Source organism: Vombatus ursinus, unplaced genomic scaffold, assembly GCF_900497805.2.
Source record: "Vombatus ursinus unplaced genomic scaffold, bare-nosed wombat genome assembly UNPS02014816.1, whole genome shotgun sequence".
In the NCBI taxonomy this organism is placed as follows: Eukaryota; Metazoa; Chordata; class Mammalia; order Diprotodontia; family Vombatidae; genus Vombatus; species Vombatus ursinus.
The window spans coordinates 6522734-6545699 of record NW_020954594.1 but is presented as its reverse complement, the minus strand read 5'-3'; the positions used below and the strand labels follow the sequence as shown (position 1 = coordinate 6545699).

Here is a 22966-nt window from a genome sequence, read left to right as displayed (position 1 = left end):
TAGGCACATTTCTGGGTTCAGGTCCAGGTTCGGTTGCAGATTCAGGCACATTTCTGGGTTCTGGTTGGGGTTTTGGTGTAGGTTTGGTGTGGGGCTCAGTTGGATTGTTGGCCTTAGCTTTGGTTTTTTTCTTCTTGCCTTTGGACATGTCTTACCTATATGTCTGGGACCTCAAACACCACAGGACAGGAGAATTAGCAAGGAAAGGGTGGGGAAAGGAGATGAGATATAATAAAAACAGATAAAATTCTAATATCAAGAGACAACTGGGATCAGGAAAACCGTATGCTTGCCTGCTCTGCTGACTTATAAGGATTTGACCTCTCAACTCTCCCTCTACCAGACCAGCTGGCAATTGATGCTGTTAATTTGTGATTATTAGTCTCACCATTGCTGGCTAATTAGTCTCACCCTTGTTGTGCCTTTTCTGGGCTAGTGAAATCCCTCTCAGTCCAGTTGACTGTCTTGGGGAGTGGAGGGGGAAGGGAGAAATGGTACCCTAGAGATAGAGACAACAGATAGGATCTCAATAATCACAATCCTAATCACAATCCTCCCCTTGCTGCCCCTAGAATGGGCAGAAAACCTCTTTGCATAAGGAAGTTTAAACAAAACGAGTCAATGACCAAAGAGGATGTTTAGCTTTTCCCCAGTCCTACTGTCCTCCTCTTTCTGTAAGGTGTATTTATGTATTTCACATGGTATTGAAGAAGTCATTTTGTAAAAGTAAGCTATCAAGATGTGAATTATTACTGATAATAGTGCAGGTGTCTTGTCTTCCCATCAGACCGTGGGTTGCCATTTCCAGGTTCTCCTCTTACCTCTACCACTCAGTAGTAACCTCTTCTCCTTTGAGGTTCGTGCAAGTCAGATCTACCACACAATCAAAATCCAGGTAGCTTTTGTCTACAAACACCTCCTCTCCCTCACCCTCACTTCCCTTCCTTCCTGAACAAGTTCAAGGACTGCCTCACAATTTTTCTCCCCACCTCCAGCCCTCATACTAGGAGACTTCAATATAATATTGACTCTTCTTCAAGCACCCTAACTACTCAGTTCCTCAACCCACTCACTTCCCATAACACCTCAGACACACACAAAGATGGTCATATCCTTGATCTTGCTTGCCATTATCCATAAATTCACCATCTATATGTATAAGAATTCTAAAATGCTTTTATCTGACCATAGTCTACTAGCTTTCCATCTCTCTGCCTTCCCTTACCAAAACTTACTCTTCATCTATACCTTGACCTCCAATAAGAATTCTGAAATCCTTTCATGTCACCATAATGGCTTTCCATTCTGCCTCTGCCTTCCCTAGCAAACCCCAGTCCATATCATGACCTCCAATCCCTTGATGCCCCAGTTCTCTCTCCAGCCATCTCCCCTGTGCTAGCCATTCTCTTCTTTCCTCCATCTTGACCCCATAGAGAAACATTCAACTCCACACTGTCCTCTTCTTTTGAGCCCCTAGCCCTTTATCATATCACTGATTTCACCCTGTCAATATCAGCCTTGGATGACTCTTACCATCTGCCATCTTTGCTCCTAAATTTGTGCTGCTGAATGAAGGCAGCCATTCTGATCAAGTCCACTACAGATTTATATTACACAACCTCACTGGGCCCTCACTGCTGCTAGGCAATCCTACTATATCCCCCTTATCAACTCACTATCTCACTCTCCACAATGGCTGTTCTGAACCTTTTCATCCCTCTTCAAACTTCCCACGGTTCCCCCCTGCCCACCTCCTCAGCTCAGATCCTTGCTTCATATCTAACAGAAAAAATTGAGACCATTCACCATGAGCTCCCTCTGCTCCCCTCTTCCTCTTCTCATGTCTTTCCACATCCTACTCTTTCCTCCTTCACCCCTGTCTTACATGAAGAGGTGGCCTTACTCCTTTCCAAAGCTAACCCCTCCTCTAACTACACAAGTGATCTCATTCTATCCCATCTCCTCCCTCTCTGCCACTCCCACTCTATCACTTATCTTCAGTCTCTCCCTATTTACTGACTCCTTCTCTGTTGCCCACAAATACATCCATATCTCCCCCACCCTCAAAAAAAAACAAACCAAAAAACCCTCTCTTGATCCTTCCATCCTTGCAAACTGTTGTCATGTATCTCTTCTGCCCTTGGTAGCTAAACTCCATAAAAAGGCCTTCCAACAATAGGTGCTTCCACAGTCTTTCCTCTCATTCCTGAACCCCTTACAACTTCCAACCTCATCATTCCACCAAAACTGCGCTCTCCAAAATTACCAATGATCTTTTAGTTGCCAAATCCAATAGTCTTTTCTCATTCTTCATTCTTCTTGATTTCTTTGCAGACTTTGATGCTGTACCTCCTCCGTGATCCTCTCTTCTCTCTAGGATTTTGGGGCACCACTCTCTCCTGGTTCTTCTACTAATCTACCCACTCCATTTCAGTTTCCTTTGCTTGATTCTCACCCAGATCACACTCTGTAAGGAAAGGTGTTCCCACAGGGTTCTGTTCTGGGCCCTCTTCTCTTCTCTCTCTATACCATGGTCACTTGAAGGTCTCATCAGCTCCCATGGATTTAATTACCATCTCTATGCTAACAATTCTTAAATCTACCTATCCTGCCCTCACCTATTGCTGACTTCCAATTTTCAACTTCCTTTCAGACATCTCAAACTGGATGTCCAGTAGACATATTAAATTCGTGTCCAAAATGGAATTCATTATCTTTCCCCCCAAACCAAGAGTGGGGAATCTGTGGCCTGGAAGCCACCTGTGGCCTTCTAGGTCCTTGGCTGGGACCTTTTGACTCAGTCCAAGTTTTACAGAATAAATCCTTTTATTAAGAGGGGTTAATTCTAGTGCCTTATCTCTCTTAATTATTACCTGTTTATCATGTATAAGGGCAGGTAGGTGGTGAAGAACACTGGGTTTAGAATCAGGAAGACTTATCTTCCTGAGTTGAAATCTGGCATCAAACATTTACTAGTTGTGTGACTCTGGGCAAGTCACTTACCCCTGTTTGCCTCAGTTTCTTCATCTATAAAATGAGCTGTATCTAATATCTTTGCCAAGAAAAATCCTAATGGGATCATAAAGAGTCAGACATGACTGAAAAAAATGACTGTTGACTATTGTGTATAAAGCTTGTTTGTATGTATTTGTTTATTTGTCTCCCCCGTTAGATTGTGAGCTCCTTGAGGGCAGAGACTATATTTTGCCTCTTTTTTGCATCCATAGCACTTAGCACAGAGCCTGGCATGTTGTAGGTGCTTGGTAAGTGTTTATGGATGGATCTTTGTAGCTCCTTCAGTACCTAAGCCAATAAATGTTTGCTGAATAAAGGGATGAATGAATGAATGTCTCTGAGCAGTGGTCCCTCTGAGAGCAGCTCATTAATCTCTTCTATCTGTGCCGCTGTCTCACTTAGTGAGAACAGTCAGGAAGCCACTGTAAGCAGAATTGCAGCTACTCTGATTCCTCCACAGATGTACGCGCTCATCAATGTCAATATCACCTCCACTCCACTTCTTCCCTCCCTCCACATCCTCCCAAAAACATTTCTGAGAGTAGAGAGGGTCTACCTAATATGCTGAGAGCCATCCCACAGACATCTTGACATTGTGAATATGCTAATGGAGCAGGTCTGTCCATCAGTCCTCCCAGGTTCTTGCTACATGACCGGCTCACTTTCTTTTCTGCTCTTATATCTCCAGTGACAGACTTTTCGCCATTCTTTTGCAATTCTTTGTTAGTGATATGTTTTAGCATTCATTTTGTTGTTGTTATTCAGTTGTTTTTCAGTTGTGTCCAACTCTTGGTGACGCCATTTGAGGTTTTCTTGACAGAGATACTGGAGTGGTTTACCATTTCCTTCTCCAGCTCATTTTACAGATGAGGAACTGAGGCAAACAGGGTTAAGTGACTTGCCCTGGGTCACACAGGCAGGAAGTGTCTGAGGACAGATTTGAACTCAGGAGTCAGTCTTCCTGACTCCAGGCTTGGTGCTGTATCCACTGAGCCATCTAGTTGCCCCTTAGCCTATTCATGCCTACCATGTACTTCTCAATTTCCCTTTGGGAGACCCATCATTTTAATTCTTCAAAGCCCGTGGAATTCCATGATTTATACGGCATAGCCAGAAGAATGACGGTATTTGTCAGAGCTGTGCAGCACCTTTTTGGTTCAGGTTTTGATGGTGCATTGAAATGAGGGACTGAAAATGAAAACATTTGTTGTTATTCAGTTGTGTTCAATAACCCCATTTGGGTATTTTTTAGCAGAGATACTGGAGGGATTTGCCATTTCCTTCTCTAGCTCATTTTACAGATGAGAACACTAAGGCAAACAGGGTTAAATGACTTGCTCAGAGTCATATCGCTAGTAAATATCTGAGGTCAGATTTGAACTCAGGAAGACCGAGTCTTCTGACTCCAGGCCCTCAGTGTGCCACCTAGCAGTCCTACTGAATAGTTACCAAAACTTTGCTTCAACCCAGCAGGAATATGTAACAAGGTTATAATAGCTTCTCTAGTCATGGTCCCCCTTATCTCCTTTTGCAAACACATCTGGTCAGTTGGCCATCAGAGTCTTAGACATCCACCAAGTCTGAGAGGCCCAGATTCCACATAGGTGAGCTTTGTCATGCTCCAAGATAACCAAGAAGCTACTTTAGGGAAACTGAGGCTAATGAGGTCCTTGAGGAAGCTTTGTCTTTTTTGGGGTAAAGCCTCTCCATATTATGGATGGGAGGAAAGAATGTGAATCAGGGAAATGCTGGTCTTGTCATAGCATCAAATGTTTGTTTCAAAAAGCTTGGGATCATTAAAAGCATGAAATAAATATTCAAAATGTATAAAACAAAACCCCTCAACCTACCTATCTTCCAAATTTGTCTGTTTCTGTCAAGGACATCACCAAAGGTGGCTAGGTGGATAGGAGTGGAGCACTAGTGGAGCACCTAGTAGAGCACTAGGCCTGGAGTCAGGAAGATCTGAGTTCAAATCTAGCCTTAGTTACTAACTGGGGCAAGTCTCTTAACCTCTGTCTGATTCAGCTTTCTCAACTGTAAAACACGGATAGCAATAGCACCTCCCTCCCAGGGTTGTTGTGAGGATCAAATGAAACAATATTTGTAAAGTTCTTAGTATAATGCCTGGCACATATATAGTAGGTGCTATATAAATGCTTGTTTCCTTCCTTCTAACACCTATCCAGGCACCCAGGTTTACAATCTCAGGGTCACCCTCAACTCTTTCCCCACCCCCAGATTGAATCCAAGTCCCACAGCATCTCTTCTATCCATTTCCTTCTCTCTACTTCTCTGCACACCCACCACTCTAATTCAGACCCTCATCACCTTTGGCCTGGGCTACTGAAAGAGACTCCTAATCTGTCTCTTTGCCTCACTTTTTCAAAGTCCAAACCATCTTCCACACAGCTGCAAAAGTGGTATTCCTAAAGAATGGGTCTGACCATGTCACTCCCCCACTCGAGAACTTTCATTCACTCCCCATGGTCTATAAAGCCCCTCAAAGTATGGCTCCAATCTATCTTTCCAGACATCACTCCCCATTCCTAACTTTACATTCTAACCAAATTGGCCCTTTCACCCACCTCCATAGACAACACACTATCTTCCATCACTGTGCCTTGGCATAGGCTATCCCCTCATGCTCTCCCCTTCCCACACACACACACACAAATCTCTCTGTATTTGCTCTGTATTTTAATTAGGCTCATCTATGCACATGCAGTTTCCCCACCACCTCCCTCACCCGTACAAGAGTGTTTTCCATTACCTACCCCCTGCTCCTTGAAGGCAGGGAAGGACTATTTCATTTTTTTTTAATCTCTCTCCAGAGTGTATCATAATGCTTCTGGCAGGTAGTAGATAGCCTATAAATGTGTACTGGATTGAATTAAGCACTGTCAGTAATTGGAATAAATACCAGGGAACAAATGGATGAGATGAATAGGTTCCCAAGAGTCTGATTTGAGTCCTATCTTGCTCCATACTGCTGTGCGACCTTGAGAAATTTACTGAGTCTTTATTTCCCCATCATATTTCACATTAATAGGGTGCTTTAAGAGTTAAAAAAAAAACCCAACAACTCTTGAAGGCAGGTAATGTAAGTACTATTATTCCCATTTTACAGATGAGAAAATTGAGGCTAGGAGAGTGAAGCTGTGTCAGAGCTGGAATTTAAACTTAGGTCCCTCCTGACTTAAAGGCCAGCACTGCCCCAGTATATTTCTTCCCATCTATAAAATCAAGAGGTTTGATATTTGACTACCTCTAGCTCTAATATTCTGTGATTCCAAAATTTAGCTATCACAGAATTGGGAGAGAGACACCTTACAATATTTATTCGTGGAGACTCATTAAGCCCTCACCACTATGACCCTGGAGCTGATCGCTGCTTGTAGGATTAGGGCAATGGGAACAGGTTAAGGGTATCTCCCGAAGCAGCAGGGCACCCTGAGAGAGAAGACAGCATGGGCTAGGTAAGTCACATCACCACCACCTGGACCATCATCTCCCCTGAGACCCTGATGGAGAGAGGGCAGGACCCTGAACCCAGGACCTCAACAGCCTTGGGAATAACAGTACTTCTAGTCCAGTGCCCTCAGACATCATCCTGGGAAGCAATCTCCCAGCAGCTGCAGTCTGGCCACTGCTGCTCAGCTATTGTTACCCAAACAAGAAAGTTCTTGGCATGTGGTCAAAAGGTTCAGTATCAGAAACGGATGTGATTTTATCAGTGGAAATGGCATTAAAGAAGCAGCATTATCATCTTCCCCCTAAGGACCATGGGAACTTTGCCATCCAGCTTGCTGCTGAAACTTTGCATGTGTAGTCTCTCCCATTTTTAGAATGTGAGCTAAAGAGCAGAAACTCTCTTATTTTCTATTTGAATCCCCCAGCGCTTAGCAGAGTGCTTTGCACATAGTAAACGCTTAATAAATGCTTTATGCATTCATTCACCGTCTACCAGGAGATAAAGGGAGATGTTGGGTCTCTGGGAGATGATAACAAAATTAACTTTTAGGTGTGCAAGAGATGGGTGTCAATTGCCAAATGGCTAAACAAGTTATAGTATATGAATTTAATGGAATATTACTGGGCTATGCTGTAAGAAATAATGACTAATGAATAGACAAACACATGGGAAGACATATGTTGTCAGCAGGTAGCACAGCTTGGGACTTGGTGTCAGGAAGACTTAAGTTTGAGAATTCTGCCTCACATACTCACTGGGATCCTGGGCAAGTCACTTAAAAAAAAAAACTCTCTCCCAGCCTCAGTTTCCCCATCTGTAAATTGGGGATAATAATAGTACCTATCCCACAGAGTTGTGATGAAAATCAAGCAAAACACAGCATATGTAAAAAGTAATTATATGAATTCATGGAAAGCAAAGTATGAAGAATAACAATAACTAATAATGGAGCAAGTATTTATATAGTTTCTTTTCACATAGCTACTAAGTGTCAAGTGTTTGGCCTGAGGTTGGATTTGAACTCAGGAGGAACTCTGACTTCGGGGCCACTGCTCTATCCACTGAGCCACCTACCTGCCACCTACCTACCCCCTATATAATTTAAGGTTTTCAAAGCACTGTACATATTCATTTAATCCTCACAACTGCTGGGAGGTAGGTATTATTATCATCCTTATTTTACAGATGAGGAAACTGAGTCAGAGATGTCAAGGGACTTGCCCAGGATCCCACAGCTAGTAAGTATCCGAAGCTGGATTTGAACTCCAGGCTTCCTGACTCCAGTTCCAAAGCTGTTGCCTCATTTTGTATCCCCAGAGCTTAGCACACTGCCTGGCCCATAGTAGGTGCTTAATAAATGTTTATTGCTTCATTGCTGTGCCACCTAGCTGCCAGAAAAGCAACAGAAACAATGACCTACAAGAAGATAAAAGAAGAAACAAGGCAATTGAAACTGAATGCTGGAAATTTTATAATGATCACACTTGAACTCAAACAAGAAACAGAAGAAGCCACCTCCACTCCAGTTCTTTGCAGAGACTGGGGACTAAGGGTGTGGAAGGCTGCATATAGTGTCAGCCCCATACTATGTTGGTCAGTTTTGCTCACTGTTTTTTCCCCCTTTTTTATTCTTTGTTATAAAAAATGGCTGGGGCAGGGAGGGGATGCAGAGTTTAGGGGCCATACAAGGGAAAGTGTAGGTTGTGTAAAAACCAAGATAGAAGTAAATTTTTTTAAAAGAGAGATGGGAGATGGTACTACCTTTGTTGTTGTTGTCTTTGTCCAGCTCTCCGTGACCCCATTTGGGGTTTTCTTGGCAAAGATACTGGAGTGGTTTGACATTTTCTTCTCCAGCTCATTTTGCAGATGAGGAAACTGAGGCAAACTGGGTTAAGTGACTTGCCCTGGGTCACACAGCTACTAAGTGTCTCAGCGCAGGTGTGAACTCAGGAAGAAGAGTCTTCCTGACTCCAGGCTTTGCACTCTATCCAATTCGTCACCAAGCTGCCTATCAATAATCACTCATCACCAAGTAGGTGCCAAGCACGGGGGTGTGGGGGTGAGGGGGGGTGGGATGATATACAAAACGAGGCGGAAGACCTGCCCTAAAGATTACAGTATAACAGGGGAGATAATGAGCAAACATATGCAAATCAAGCTACTTATGGGATAAATAGGAACTAGTTAACAGAAGGAAGGTACTGGAATTGAGAGGGGTGGAGGAAGGCTTCCTGTAAGAGGTGAGAGTTTAGCTGGGACTTAGGAAGGCAGGAAGCAGATGGAGAAGGGGGGTGTCTCATTGATCAGCTATCCCTCTCCTCCAATTTCTTCTTAACAGTTTTCATCTTTCCTTTGCTGCTTCTATTTTGTGTAGAGAGGCGGCCAAGTTTCGTACATAGAGCGTGGGCCTTGGCAGTCAGTAACCTCATCAGCTACCAATTGTGTGACCCTGGGTAGGTCACGTAACGTCCATGAAGTGCCTCTGCAGAATGAGGGGCTTGAATTCGCGTCCTCCAGGCTCCCTTCGAGCTCTAAACCCAGCACCTTATGCCAATCCCACCCCCTCCACGGGTTTGTAGGGTTGTTTTTCTGCATCTAGCGAAGTACAGTACTGTACATAAGGAAGCATAAAAGGCGTTCACAGAGCGGGACTAAAAGCGTGGTGTACTGGCAACACCACTGCTCCTACACTCGAGACGACACAGGTTCGAATCTTCCCTTTGCTACGAGCAGGACTTGGAGCACGTCACTTCCTCCCAGCGGGTCTCAGTTGTTGTCGGAGAAGGCGACAACGCAACTAGACCGGAAGGGGCTGGGCCTCGGCCGGGTCGGAGGTCGCGGGGAGTGGCCTCGAAGGCGGCGGAGACGGAGACGCTAGGAGGGAGAGGCTTGCGCGCTGCTTCGCCGGGGGAGCTATGGCGCCGGCGCTGCGCTGCCCGCTGTGCCGACAGAGCTTCTTCTCGGGCCGCGGGCACGTCTACAGCCGCAAACACCAGCGACAGCTGAGGGCAGCCCTGGAGCGGCTGCTGCCCCAGGTCGGGCCCCGGGCCGGGGATGAGGAGGGCGGGGGGAAGGGTGGGGGTGGATCCTGGGTACTGATGGGGGAGGGGTCAGGAGGGAAGGGGCGGAGGCAGAGGAGGGAGCCTGGACAGGGGAACGGGAGGATGAAGGATCTCGGGAGTGATGGGGCAGGGAAGAGGAGGAACCTGGGTACCAGGATGTCAGATTTGGGAACTGAAAAGTATTAGGAGAGAATCCAAGGGATGGAGAGGTGAAGGAATTGGGGAAGCCTGGGACGACACCCGGGAACGTTGGGCTTTGTTTTAAGTTGCATGGGAGGAAAGAAGGGATAGCTTTTCTCCTTGAACTGAATGAATGGATGATGAAGGCAGATCACAGACGGACCTGTTCAGTTCCCATTCTACTTTTGTTTTCTCTGCTAAACAGAACATTCTTTTACTAGAAAAAGACAGATGAAAAATGGCTAATAGGTTTTCAGTAACCAAGTTAAGAGAGCAACGACCTGAGTCATTGGGCCCATAGGAACATCCTCATCTTTAGATATGGTATAGAGAACAGGAGAGGCACTTCAGGACTGAAGATCAAGTATCTTTTTTTTTTTCCCTTTGAGGGAAGTGAATAGTCTATAAATTATAGGCCAGGGAATGATATTAACTTAAATTACTGTCAGAATTCTAGAATGAAATAATAATATTGATAAATAAACTATGAAATAAATAATAATAAGTGCTTGTTGATTTGATACAAGGGGTGGTTATCTGGACAGGAAGTGATGATCTCAAAGAATGAGCCAGTATGACTTATTCAAGAATAAGTGTATTTAAATTTTTAAAATCTTAATTAACAATATGCGTACCAATATGTAGTAGAAGAAAGAGAGAAAGAAAAATCGCTTCATCAGTATCAGGACATAACACATGCTAGCCATTTTATATAATATTAACAGTGGTCAACTATGAGTTGACAAATAAAAGAAAACAAAAAACAAATGGTCCTACAAGAGATCATTAGTATTGACAAAATATTAATAAAAATTCTCTGGCACAGCTGGTCAGGCCAAAATAATCTAGTTTACATTTTTGACAGGGTTATTAAATTGGCAGATCAAGGAAGTAATATAAAAGTTTCATACTATTTCTCCTTGTGGACAAGGAGAAATATAGTCAAGGTGACTGTATGATAGTATAGGTGGATTCAGAACCAACGGACTGATAAGACTAAAGGAGTAGTCATTGGTTCAAGGGCCTCTACTCTTGTGCCTCATGACTCTGCTATTTAATGTTTTCCTCAGTGATTTGAATAGAAGGTGGTATGCTTACTAAATTTGCAGGTATCCCAAAGCTGAGAGGGAGGGAGAGCTATCTTATTAGATGACAGAATAAGGATCCAAAAAGATTTGAACAGACTAGAACATTGGGCTCAATCTAATAAGGTGAAATTTAATGGGGACAAAAAAGAAATAAAATTTTAAAACATTTGGGTTCAATAAATCAGCTTCCAGAGTAGAAGATGAGGAGGCATAGTTAGGTAACAATTCATCAGAATTTGGACTGCAAGCTCAATATGAGTCAAAATATGATGTGGCAGTCAACAAAGCTATTTCAGTTTTACAATGAATTGAGAGAACTGTCGTGTGCAGGACTAAGGTTATTATAAGTACCATATTGTACTGTTTCCTAGTCAGATGAAACCTGGGCTACCGTACTCAGTTCTGGGCAGCACACTTTAGGAGGAATATTGAAAACTAGAGAATGTCCAGAGGAGGGCAGCTAGGATGACTGAAAGGCCTCACAATGATGCCATAAGAGGATCATTTGAATGAACTAGTGATGTTTAACCTGGGAAAAGAGAAGACTTAGGAGAGATCTGATTGCTGACTTCAGGCATTTAAAGAAATGTCATACAGAAGAGGGATTAGATTTAAACTGGGCCTATGAGGAATAATGAGTGGCAATTAAAGAATGAGGAAGATTTGGGATTGATATAAAGAAAAACTACAGTTGAGACTGTTCAAAAAATGGAATGGTTTTGCCTTGAGACATAGCAAGATCTTCAGTGGTGCTTCTCAATCAAAATCTTGACAACTACTTTTCAGGGGTTGAGAATAGATTCAGAGACTGTTATGGGTTGAACTAGATGTCATTCTGTGAAGGTAAAGAACTTGAAGCAATTGAAGGCAGTGAGATGTAAGGATGAAAAGATTGACTTTGAGCTCCCTCTAGTCTCTTTCTCCTCTTCTCTCACTAGGTGGAGGCTGCCCGAAAAGCAATCCGGACTGCCCAGGTGGAGCGCTATTGCCCTGAGCATGACCAGTGCTGCTGGTGTCTATGCTGTGGCTGTGAGGTTCAGAAACATCTGAGTCATGGAAACATGACTGTGCTGCATGGAGGTCTGCTAGAACATCTGGCCTGGTGCGTACGGGGAGCTAAGAAAAGGGTAGGCGGGAGACACACGATCATGAGGGCTTCTCCCGCCTTCTTTCAATATGGCCCAAGGAGTACCTGGCCAGATCAACCCATCAATCAAAGCCACTAGTCATTTAAGCGCCCACTGTGTTCCAGGTGCTGAAGTTACAAAGACAAAAGGAAAATAATCCTTGCCCTCTCAAAAGGCTTCCATTTTGACAGGGTAGATGGTGTGTGTGTGTGTGCGCGCGCGCGCGTGCGCGCGTGCACAAAGACACAAGATAAATACAAGGTAACCTTGAGCAGCAGGTACCAGCAACTTGAGGGAAGAGTGGTCAATCAGCAAAAGTCTCATGAAGAAGGTGGTGATGGAACTGAATCTTGAAGGGGAAACCAGGGATTCTGAGAGGCAGAAGTAAGGAAGAAATACTTTCTAGGGCTTGGATATAGCCATTGCAAAAGCACATAGATGGAAGATGGAGTATTATGTGTGAGGACATTGAGTGTCATCGAACACTGCTCTTCCTCTATCAGAGGGGGGAAAAAGCCTGAGGTCTCAGCAATCCTTAATTGTGCAGTGTGACCCATAGGAGTAATTTGCCATGGAATGATATAGCAGTGGCTTCTCCATCCTTTCCTTTAGAAAGAAAAACCTAGCAATAAAACTCAGATCACATATGAGGATATTAATAATACCTTATCATCGAAGGTAAAGCACACATCTTTTTTGCTAAGAATCAGTAAAGTTGAAAATGATATCATTGACAGTCTTATCAGTTAGGCAGCTTTGCTCAACTGATTTCTAGAAATGTATTTTGTGGAGGCTGAATGTCTTGAAAAACTTATCAAAGAAAAAAAAAAGGAAGAATCCTTAATCATTGTATATTGTTCTCTTCATCTACAGTCCAGACCACAGGAAAGCAACCAACAGGTTTTGGTGGGAGAATAAAGCAGATGTCTTGCTAAAAGAAAAGTTCCTAGTCTCTCAGCAAGATTATACCCGGTAGGTCATTGGTTATGAGGATGGATAAGTGAGGAGGAAAAACATGAACGGAGGTGGCCTTGGTATTGTAGAAATAACACTGGCCCCAATTATAGAGTCAAAACAGCTTTTAAAAGAAGAAATTTCAAACTGTCAACCACCATGTGAAAGATTGTTCCAAGTCACTAGTAATAAGAGAAATGCACATTAAAACTGCTCAGGTTTTTTCTCACACCCAGCAAATTGGAAAATACAGCAAAAGTCAGGAAAAATCAATGTTGGAAGAACTCCAGGACGACTATAATATGCTATTAGTGGAGCTGTGATTTGAGTCTGGAAAACAGTTTAGAATTATGGTAGAACAGTAATTGGATCATTCATATTCTTTGACTCAGAAGGTTCCACTGCTGGGCATGTATCCTAAGGATGCCCCCAAAAGGCATCAAGTGTACCAAACCATTCATAGCAGAACTTTTTGTGGTAGCAAAAACTGGGAACAAAGCAGGTACTTACTGATTAGGGAAAAGCTAAACAAATTGTGGCATATAAATGTCATGGAGTATTACAGCACTGTAAGAAATGAATATAAGGAATTCAAAGGAATAAGGGAAGACGTGTATTAAGTGTAATTTTTATTGCATCATGATCTGAAGGGAGGGAAGAAGTGATAAGGGTAAAGGGGAAGAAAAGGGAGGGGACTAATAGAAGGGAGGTAGGACTGAGGGAGGTGGTGCTCAAAAGCAAAATACGAGTGAGGAGGGAAACGGAGGAAGACCTGTATCAACTGATCGGAAATGAAGTAAGCAGAAACATAGAAACAATGCTCAAAATTACTATAATTACATATAATGGCCAATATTTATTTAACACTTTGTTTACAAAACCCTTTACAAGTATTATCTCATTTAATCCCTGTGATGGAGGTGCTATGATTATCCCCAGTTTTATAGAGTAGGAAACTGAAGCCAAGTGAGATTAAATGATTTGCCCAGGATCATATATAACGTGTCTGATTTAGGATTAGAATTTGGGTCTTCCTGGCTCCTACATTGAGAGCTCTACAGGTCACTGCTAAAACAATGCCAAATACTAAGTAATCTTGACTATGAAGATTAGGAAATGCACTTCATTTGGGGGTGGAGGGAAACCTGGTGGATGGGTAGTGAGGTATATGCTGTCAGACTGAGTCATTGTGTTGGTTGGTTATACTTAACTGCCTTATTTTCCAGAAATTACTATTCTTACTATTACTTAATTAAAAACACAATTCATCAGTAAAACTTACTTTTTTTTAAAAGCCCACTGGGTTGGGTGGAAGTCAAGAGATTTGAGTTCTTAATCCTGACCAGCACCAACTAGCTATCTCAGGCAATTTGTTTAACCCCACTTTACTCTGTAAAATGAAGGGATTGGACTAGATGATCTTAGAAGGCCTTTCTAGTTCTAATGCTCCATAATCCTCTAACTTTTTAAATAACTGGTGCCTCATTTGGTTACGGAGATAACCCTGGTTTCTCAAAAGGCTATGCCAAGGAAGTGAAAACCTTGCTGGGTCCTGCCAAGATGCAGAGTCAGAGCCTGGGGACTCAAGTCATCTTGTTTGTACTGCAAGGGTAAACCCGGCTAAGTTCAGAGAGACTCAGTCACTTTGGTTAGCCATCAGAGAATGATACTTTTTTGATTATAATGTGTGTACTATATGAAGACCACTAACTAAGGCATGGAAGGGTAGTTACCTGCATCAAAGGAAGGAGTACCGACATCAGGGAAGTTTGAAGCACTGAATGACTTAGTGAGGCCACCTCAGTAATGAGATGACCAGTCTAATTCAACTCAATTGGATGTTTACCAAGCCACTAATATGCATAGCACTGCACTATTTATATGTATCTTTTTGCTGCAGTGAAGAGGATACAAAGGAAATGTTTGATGTATTTCCAAAATAATGAGAAAACATAAGATAAACAAAATCCATTATAAACATGGTGTTGAAACATGAAAAAATCACAACAAATTCCTGCATTGGCCATATCCAAAAAAAGGTGTTGGTCCGTGCTACCGAATCTGTCACCTCTCTGTCAGGAGATAAGTAGCATATTTCATCCAGTGCTGAATGGAATAAAATCAGTGCTAATATGTGTGATGCAAACTGTGTTGTGATCTGCCCTTCAGAAGTGGGAGAGGTTGTTCACACTAGGGAGGGGGCAGATTCTCAGTAAATGGAATTGAGAGCCCCTCAGCTAGTGCACACCTAGGAAACTGAAGCCAAAGTGGGCTGACTTAGGAAGTGATAGGTGATGCCTATCGACTATCTCAGGCAGCTGAGGCAAAAAGCAGCTTTTATCAAAACTACTCATAAAAGGCCATCTGGTGTAGTCAGGCCAGCCATAATCACAGAAAAGGGTAACCAAGGGGTCTTGTGTCAAACTCAGAACCCTGAAACTGTAGGAAAACAGATTTTTAGTTGGTCTTGCTAATTCCAACTACTACCAGATGGGGCTGGTCTGTGCATTGCACAAAAAGGTGGAAGGAAATGCTAGATTACCTTTTCTCAAATGATTTTACTTCCTTGTTGACTAAGCATCACTCAAACGGGTGGAAAAAACCAGAGATCTCTCCCTACCCTCCATGTTTCCATGAAGTGGCCTAACTTTGGGGTTTTTTTGTTTTGTTTTTTTTGGAGGGAGAGGGCATGACTTATCAGGGATGTCAAAGTAGTGGGTACAATCAAAAACTCTGGATTTGGTTTGGGGGAAAGTGTGCAGTTGGGGAAGAGATTAGACAAGGCAGAGAGAAGTAACTGAGGGAGGAGAAGATTGCTAAGCACAGGTTTGGGACTGGGGCCAAACAGGTATTTTGAGATGTGTAGATTGTTGAGGAGAAAAGAGTTCCTTTTATTTGGAGAACAGTTCAGTTGACCATGCCTCGAAGACCAGGATGACTGGGTTCCCCCACCCCTGTAATTTGTCTTTCTAGATTCAAGAAATCAATGATAAAGGCCCTGGACTCCTATGAGGAAAAAGAGGATGAAATGATTAAAAAGGTAAGTTACAATGAGGTTTTAAGAATGTGAGCTCCCTGTGCCCTGGCCAGCATTGTAATCTTCCCTGCATCTTCTACAATGCCCCCACAGATGGCAGCTGAGATTCGAGAGGTGGAACGCAGCCGACAGGAGGTGGTACAGTCTGTCTTAGAGGTTGGTTTCCAACGGAGGCTCCAGAGCAGTATCCACCATGGCTGGTCTCTGAGTTGCTTTGAGCTCCCCAGCATCTCACCTACTGGCTTTCCTTGAGAACACATGGACTTCTGTTCTGCTTGGAACCCTACAACTGAAGGCGCCTGGGCTTTGCAGGGCATCAGACTGGCCAAGATAGTGGTGATTGGCCAAAGGGGTTCAACATAGATGGCATTAATCTCCAGCAGGAAAGGGCATCACCCTCACCAGCTTACTAAGCCTGGCTGGAAGTTACTGGGGCAGGGAGGGATTCTACACATTGGCAGCACAGCTCAGCTGCCCGTCTGTCCTTTGGGCATGGGGTCTGAGGGCTGGGGAGGGCATCATAGGCGGGCATAGAATTCTAGACACATTTATTTTTCCTGAATCAAACTCAGCCTCAGGTAGTGCCAGACCCAGAAGAGGGCTGTTCGGCACCTTGTATCTGGAAAGGAACAAACAGGTAAGAGTACCAAAAGGGAGTCCTAGAACCTCTGAATTAAAGGGTCCTATGTCCCCAGGAGATGCTTAGGCTGGGAATGAGTTAAAATAGTGGTGCCATTCCTATACAGGGGATATTTGGGCATCTATCTTAATTAATCTGTGAAGTGAGACCAAGTTCCATTTTGGAGGGCCTATGGCTAGCACCTATCTGTCTGTTACTGGCTAAGGACCTCAACCTCCAGGCTCTCTCCGGTTTTCTTTTGCAGGATAGCCTCTAGCTCACAACAGCTCTCCTTGGACCCACCACCTGCCCCAGAACTAAACTGGATGGAGGCTACACAGTCCCTGACTTTCATTGGACATCAGGTAATGTGGAGAGGGGGTATAGTGAAAGGGCATTAAAACAAATTCCCTCATGTTTTGCTATTCTTAAGACAAAGTAGAGCCTTCTTTCCTCCATCCTAACAAGACTCGTCTTTCTCATAGGACACATCTGGAGTTGGCAATGTTCATTCAGGTAAGACCCAAATGTTAATCCTGACTCACCTACTCCTGATACCATCAGTAGGGGGAACACATCTCTCATTATCAACAATGAGTGAGGTAGGTACTATTACCCCATTTCAGAATAGGCAGAGCGAGGCAGGATTCAAAGGCATGTCCGACAGACACCAAGATGAGACTTTATCCATTGTCAACTTTGCTTTATTAGAGTTAAGAACTCACGCTTTTAGAATTAGCTGAAACCTTGAGGGTATATACATTCTTGGTCCTAGATTCAAATCCTACAATGGACACTTCTATGTGATTATGAGCAAGTCACTGAGCTTCATTTTTAAGATGGGGGATACCTTCACAACCTAACTTCCAGTGGAGTGCTCCTAACAAAGAAATGGTTTGTCTCTTGTCCCTTTAGGGGCTACTCCTCCCTGGCTGTTGCAGGATGATGAAGACTGCAACAGCTCAGCACATCAGATTGGACCTTCCTATGAAGAATTCCTCAAAGAAAGTGAGTGAGTTGCAGGGGTGGGGTTGATGTTTCTTACCACACTTAAATGCTCCAACCTTCCCTATCCCCCTTGCAGGAGAGAAACAGAAATTGAGAAAGCTACCCCCAGACCGAGTAGGGGCCAATTTTGATCACTGCTCTAGTACAGGTGCAGGCTGGCTGCCTTCCTTTGGCAGAGTTTGGAACAATGGGCGACGATGGCAATCTCGGTAAGTAGGGCCAGCCTAAGCTAGTTTCAGCTTTTTTTTTTTTAAACTCAACCCTCATCTTTGAAATTTTTCTTTCTTTCCAGCCATCAATTCAAAGCGGAAACAAAGCAGTAGCCTATCATCAAGTGGGACTACGTGGGGGCTGAATTTTATTCACAACTTAGCAATATTATGGTCATTGTAAATAAAATTTGTTTTTTTCTAACACAATCCAATTCAGTTGTGGCCCCAGGAAACACAGCACTAGGTTTTAGTTGAATAAATTTATTTTTGAAAATGTACACAAATGTTGAACCTGCCAAGAAAAAAAAAATCAGAATTAGAGTAGCACATTTCACACTGTCTTCCTACACCCTTTCCTTCAAGAAATGGGTTTTGTTTTCCCCCTTACCATTTCATGCATCTTCAGCAGCTGGAGCATCTCCACCCTTGGTGTTCCTGGTATAGATCACTTGTGCTCTGTGTTTGGAAACTAGCTTAATCAGACCTATAGGGAAGAAAAAGGCCATAGTAAATATCATATATAAAATTAAAAAGGCAAATCTAAATAAAATTCTAGGTTTGGAATATTAAAAAAAAAAAAAGATAAACTTGCACATGTTGACATTCTGAATCCCAATCACTCCTCCCACTATAACCATTAATTCAGGCCCACAGCACACCTGGAAAAGACTGATCACCAAACTTTTGGTCTTCTTAAAAGAACTAGGTCTAACTTTGCATAAAAAGGTTCAAACACTAGATTTAGTCATGAGGAACATAAGCAAGCTATTTATGGTTTCCTAATCTGTGAAATGTTAAAAGTTGCACTAGCTGGCCTTTCCATCTTCAGAACCATTTACTCAATTTCATGCTGGGAATCATTTCCTTTTGCAAAACTTCTCCAACCCCTTTCTTCCTCTCTGCTAATAACAACAGCTAACAGTATATATGGACTTACTTTACAATTATCTCCTAGGAAACTGAGATAGAATTTAAGTGATTTGCCCAGGGCCACACAGCTAGTGTCTTAAGTTTGAATTAGATCTTCCTGACTCCAGACCCAGTTCTCTGTCCACTGTACCATCCAGATGCCCATGTTACTTCATAAGGCCATAGATTAAAAGCTGGAAGCAGCTCAATCAATAAGACTGCCAGGGAACTGTGAGGCACTGAGGACAACAGTACAGAGAATATAAAAAATATATGCAAGGAGCTCATTCCAATTGGAGACAAGCATATGTAAAAAATGTGCAGCATGAATATACAAAGTTAATAAATATAAACGCACACAAATAAAAATAGATAGGGGAATCAGAAAAAGCTTCATGTAGAAGCTGGTCCTGGAACTACATCTTATAGAAATCTGAGGGAAAGGTCAAAAAGAGGCATGCAGGATAGCCAAAACCAAAAGCATGACAAAAGAAGATGTAGAGGAACAGAAAGACTAGTCTGACTAGGTGCAGGAAGGGAAGTAATGTGCTGTGGAGTTGGGGCTAGCTCACGTAGGGCTTTAAAAGCTAAACAGCTAGGGCAGCTATGTGGACAGAGCTCCAGCCTTGGAATCAGGAGGCTCTGAGTTCAAATATGACCTCATACACTTGACACTAGCTGTGTGACCCTGGGCAAGTCACTTAACCCAGAATACCTCCCCAAAAAATAGCTAAATGGCTTTTTACTTTTCATAGGAGGCACCACAGAAATCATATGACCCTATCTGTATTTAAGGAAAATGACTAGCAGCAAAGTGTAGAATGGACTAGAGAGGGCAAAGACTTGAGACAAAAACCAATCAGGAATTAAAATAATTTAGTTGAGGTAATGAAAACCTGAACTAAAGTCATAGCTGTTTTGAGTTAAGAAGGGATTGAATAGAAACAGCCACTGATTGTGTATGTGGAATCCAAAATAAGACAAAACTTACAAAAACCCAGGAAAGACGGTGGTGGCTCAAAAAAAAAAAATTTATACATATGGGAATTTGGAAGAGGAGAGGATTTGGGGAGAAATATAATGAGTTCAGTTTTGGCCATGATGAGTTTACATCTCCAGATCTTTCCATATGAAATATCCAATTTGGTCAGACTTGCCTGAGGTCACAGGTAGCAAAACAGAGGTGAGATTTTAATATCATCCCATCTATTCTTTTGGCTAATAGACTCACTCTTCACTTCTTCCTCATATAATTAGTTACTAAATATTATTCTAGTAACCAAACTCATAGGCTACCTTCTTTACTCTCACTACAACTATCCTATTTCTAGCCCTCCCACTTAGGCTCCCACAAAAACCTAACCTTCCTCCTCTAGTCTCTCTTCTCTCCAACCATCTTTCACTAATTTTTCTACTACTACAATCATCATTCCTCTACTGGAAAGTCCACAGTGGCTCCCCAATGCCATAATTCATGCATAAATCCACGACTGGCATTCAAGGCCTTCACAGTCCTCGCCCCCACCTCTCCCTTTACTCCATTCTCCAATCCCTACTCATACCCACTTAAATTCCATTAAGGAAGGAAATTTAGATCCCATCTTCTATGAAAGATCCCTGAATCTCACCTTAAGAATATCTACCACACCTCAATTTTCTCAAAGCATTTTGTATCTTACTATTCTGTCCTATATCCTAGGTGTATACCTGTATCTTCACAACCCCCCCACCCCCTTTAAAGCAGGTCCTCTGACCCTTCTTTGCATCCCTAGCATTTATCTGTTGCCAAGGCCTACTAATTTCACCTTTGCAATATCTCTGGAATACACTTCCTTCTCTCTGACACAGTCACCACTAACTATAGTGCAGGCCCTCATCACCTCAAGCCTTGATTGTTTTAAACTGCTGGCAGGTCTACCTGCCTCACATCTTGCTCCACCCCAATCCACTCAGGCACTAAAGTGATTTTCCTAAATTGAAAGTCTGACCATATTACTCTCCTACTCAACAAACTCCAGTGATTCCCTATTGCCTTAAAAATCAAATCCAAAATGCTCTTACCTGGCATTCAAATCCCTTCATAACTTAACCCCCTCCTACCTTTCCAGTCTTCCTTCCCATGTATTCTTCCATCCAGGGACACTGGCCTCCTCTGGCTGTTCTATGAAGAGACACTCCATTCCTCAGCTCTGGGCATTTTCTCTAGCTGACTCCTATGTCTGGAACACTCTTCCTACTCTGCAATAACTACTGACCTCCCTTAAGCCCTAACTAAATACCACCTTACATAGAAGCCTCCCCAGACCCAGCTTAATTCTAGTGCCTTCCCTCTATTAATTATTTCCTATTCTATATATAGCTTGCTCTGTATATATTTGTTTGCATGTTGCCTCTCCTATTTGAGGGCAAGAGCTGTCTTTTGCCTCTTTGTATCCCCAACACTTAGCACACTGACTGAGGGTCCTGGCCATAGTCAAACTTCTCAGAAAATATTAAGTGGACCAATTTGATGAAGCAGGTTGAGCAACCTAAGATTCTGACATTGCTTTCCTATTAGATCTTCAGAGTATGACTAAAATAAATTACAAGGGTTAATGCAAACAATCTGCGAGCTTGTCTTTCTCAGGTTTACCTTTACTAAGCAGTTCCTGGAGGGCTGCCCGGGCTAAAGAACCCCGGATCTTCAGTCTCTCTGAGACTACTGCTGGGGTGATAAGTTTATAGTTAGGGACCTCCTTGCAGAGTTTGTCGTAGGTTGCTTTGTCAAACAGAACCAGATTATTGAGCTTGTCTCGAACTTTTCCCTTGGACCACTTCTGCTCAAGAACGAGAAAAGGGTCAGAAAATACACTGTTAACAGCATCCTCCCCATTAAAAACCATGGGAAGTTTACAATTACTTAATTTTTTAAAATATAAAGTCTTTTTTGTATATATCATCTCATTTGAGCCTAAAAATTCAGACACTTCCTCCAAAAAACTGAGGCAAACACTGCTAACTCTTTACAAAGACTTTAAGTTAAGTGACTTTCCTAAAGTCAAAGGTGTCAGAACTGGGATTTGAATAACAGTTTAGTGGCTAAGAGAACCACTTTGGGAATCAAAAGTCCCATTCTGACAGATAAGGGCTCAGTATTCCTGCATAAACTGCACACCTTCACAATGCCTCAGGCAACTCTCTGAGGCAAAATTTAAGAGAAAGTGAAGACCTGAACCTTAGAGTGATTAGCCAGTTCACCATAATTTTTGCCTCTACAAAAGTATTTACAAGTTTTATTATATGACCCCTACCCATAACATGAATCCTGCCCACAAATTTCCCAAACCTGGTCATCTACCCTTTTCAGGAAGATTCTATTGTTCTTAATTTATCCAAATCCTGTCAATCAATAAACATTAAATCGGTTATTATGTTGCAGGCACCCTACTAAGGGCCAGAGATACAAAGAAAGTCAAAACACAGTCTGTCTCCTGCGCTCAGGAGCTAGCAATCCGGGGGATTAAATGGTCAACGTAACCCACTTTCATACTTGGGCAGCTCTGATATGCCAAAAGATTTTTTCTGAGAAGCATTATAAGTTGCCTTAGAACTTTGCATTACACAGGTGTGCTCTCTGAGGTCAAATAACAATTCTAGTCCCTCTTCTGTGAACTCTGAGAAACTGGGCCTCAAGTCAAGCCGCTTGAGTAGCCGGGGCCTGAAAGATTAAACGAGACCCCCAACTGTGATAGTACCATCTTGCAGCAACCCCGACCGCGTTTACCTTCTTCTTAGCCTTGCCCCCAGACTTGTTCACGGGATCTTTGTCCTTCTTGGCCGACTTGCCGGCATCTTTCTTCTTCTTATCGTCTTTGGGCGGCTATGGGGAGACAACGAGGAAAGCAGGCTCGGTGAGGCAAGGCGGCAGCCCGAGGGTCCCGCCTGTCTGCACGCCGTCCCCAGGCCTCCCCGCCTCGAGCACATGGGCCTGGAGAGAGCGTTCCCGGACCTGGGCTGTGCCCCGCCAGACCCCCACCACGCTGTGCTCTCTATGCTTCACACCTCCCCTCCTCTTCTCCTCTCTTCCCTTCCCGCCTTCTGGACCCCAGTCCCAAGCCCCAGGCCCTCACCATGGTGAGGCTTCAGGAACTCCAGAAGCTGCCGCCTCCAAGATAAGATGTCGGACAGAAAGGAAGTGGGTGGTAAGGGTGGCCGCTGAAACTCCGTCTGCTTCTAAGTGCTTCCGGGGCTACGCCGAAGGAACTAAAATGGAGCGAACTACAATTCCCAGCAGACACTTC

The 22966-nt window shown here is 43.2% G+C and overlaps 2 protein-coding genes across 2 annotated transcripts; one reads left to right on the top strand and one right to left on the bottom strand.

Moving 5' to 3' along the window:
* Nucleotides 1-9373: 9373 nt before the first annotated feature.
* CCDC84 (coiled-coil domain containing 84) lies at nt 9374-17979 on the top strand. Its single transcript, XM_027835645.1, has 11 exons — nt 9374-9525; nt 11759-11922; nt 12821-12919; nt 15875-15941; nt 16032-16094; nt 16511-16575; nt 16823-16922; nt 17043-17073; nt 17473-17565; nt 17642-17774; nt 17858-17979. The coding sequence occupies exons 1-11, from the start codon at nt 9406-9408 to the stop codon at nt 17886-17888; spliced, it is 966 nt and encodes a 321-aa protein (XP_027691446.1). The 5' UTR covers nt 9374-9405; the 3' UTR covers nt 17889-17979.
* On the bottom strand, nt 17799-22898 carry RPS25 (ribosomal protein S25). Its single transcript, XM_027835647.1, has 5 exons — nt 22796-22898; nt 22450-22545; nt 21319-21502; nt 18166-18261; nt 17799-18069 (listed from the first exon to the last, which is right to left on the bottom strand). The coding sequence occupies exons 1-4, from the start codon at nt 22796-22798 to the stop codon at nt 18170-18172; spliced, it is 375 nt and encodes a 124-aa protein (XP_027691448.1). The 5' UTR covers nt 22799-22898; the 3' UTR covers nt 17799-18069; nt 18166-18169.
* Between the last annotated feature and the right edge of the window lie 68 nt (nt 22899-22966).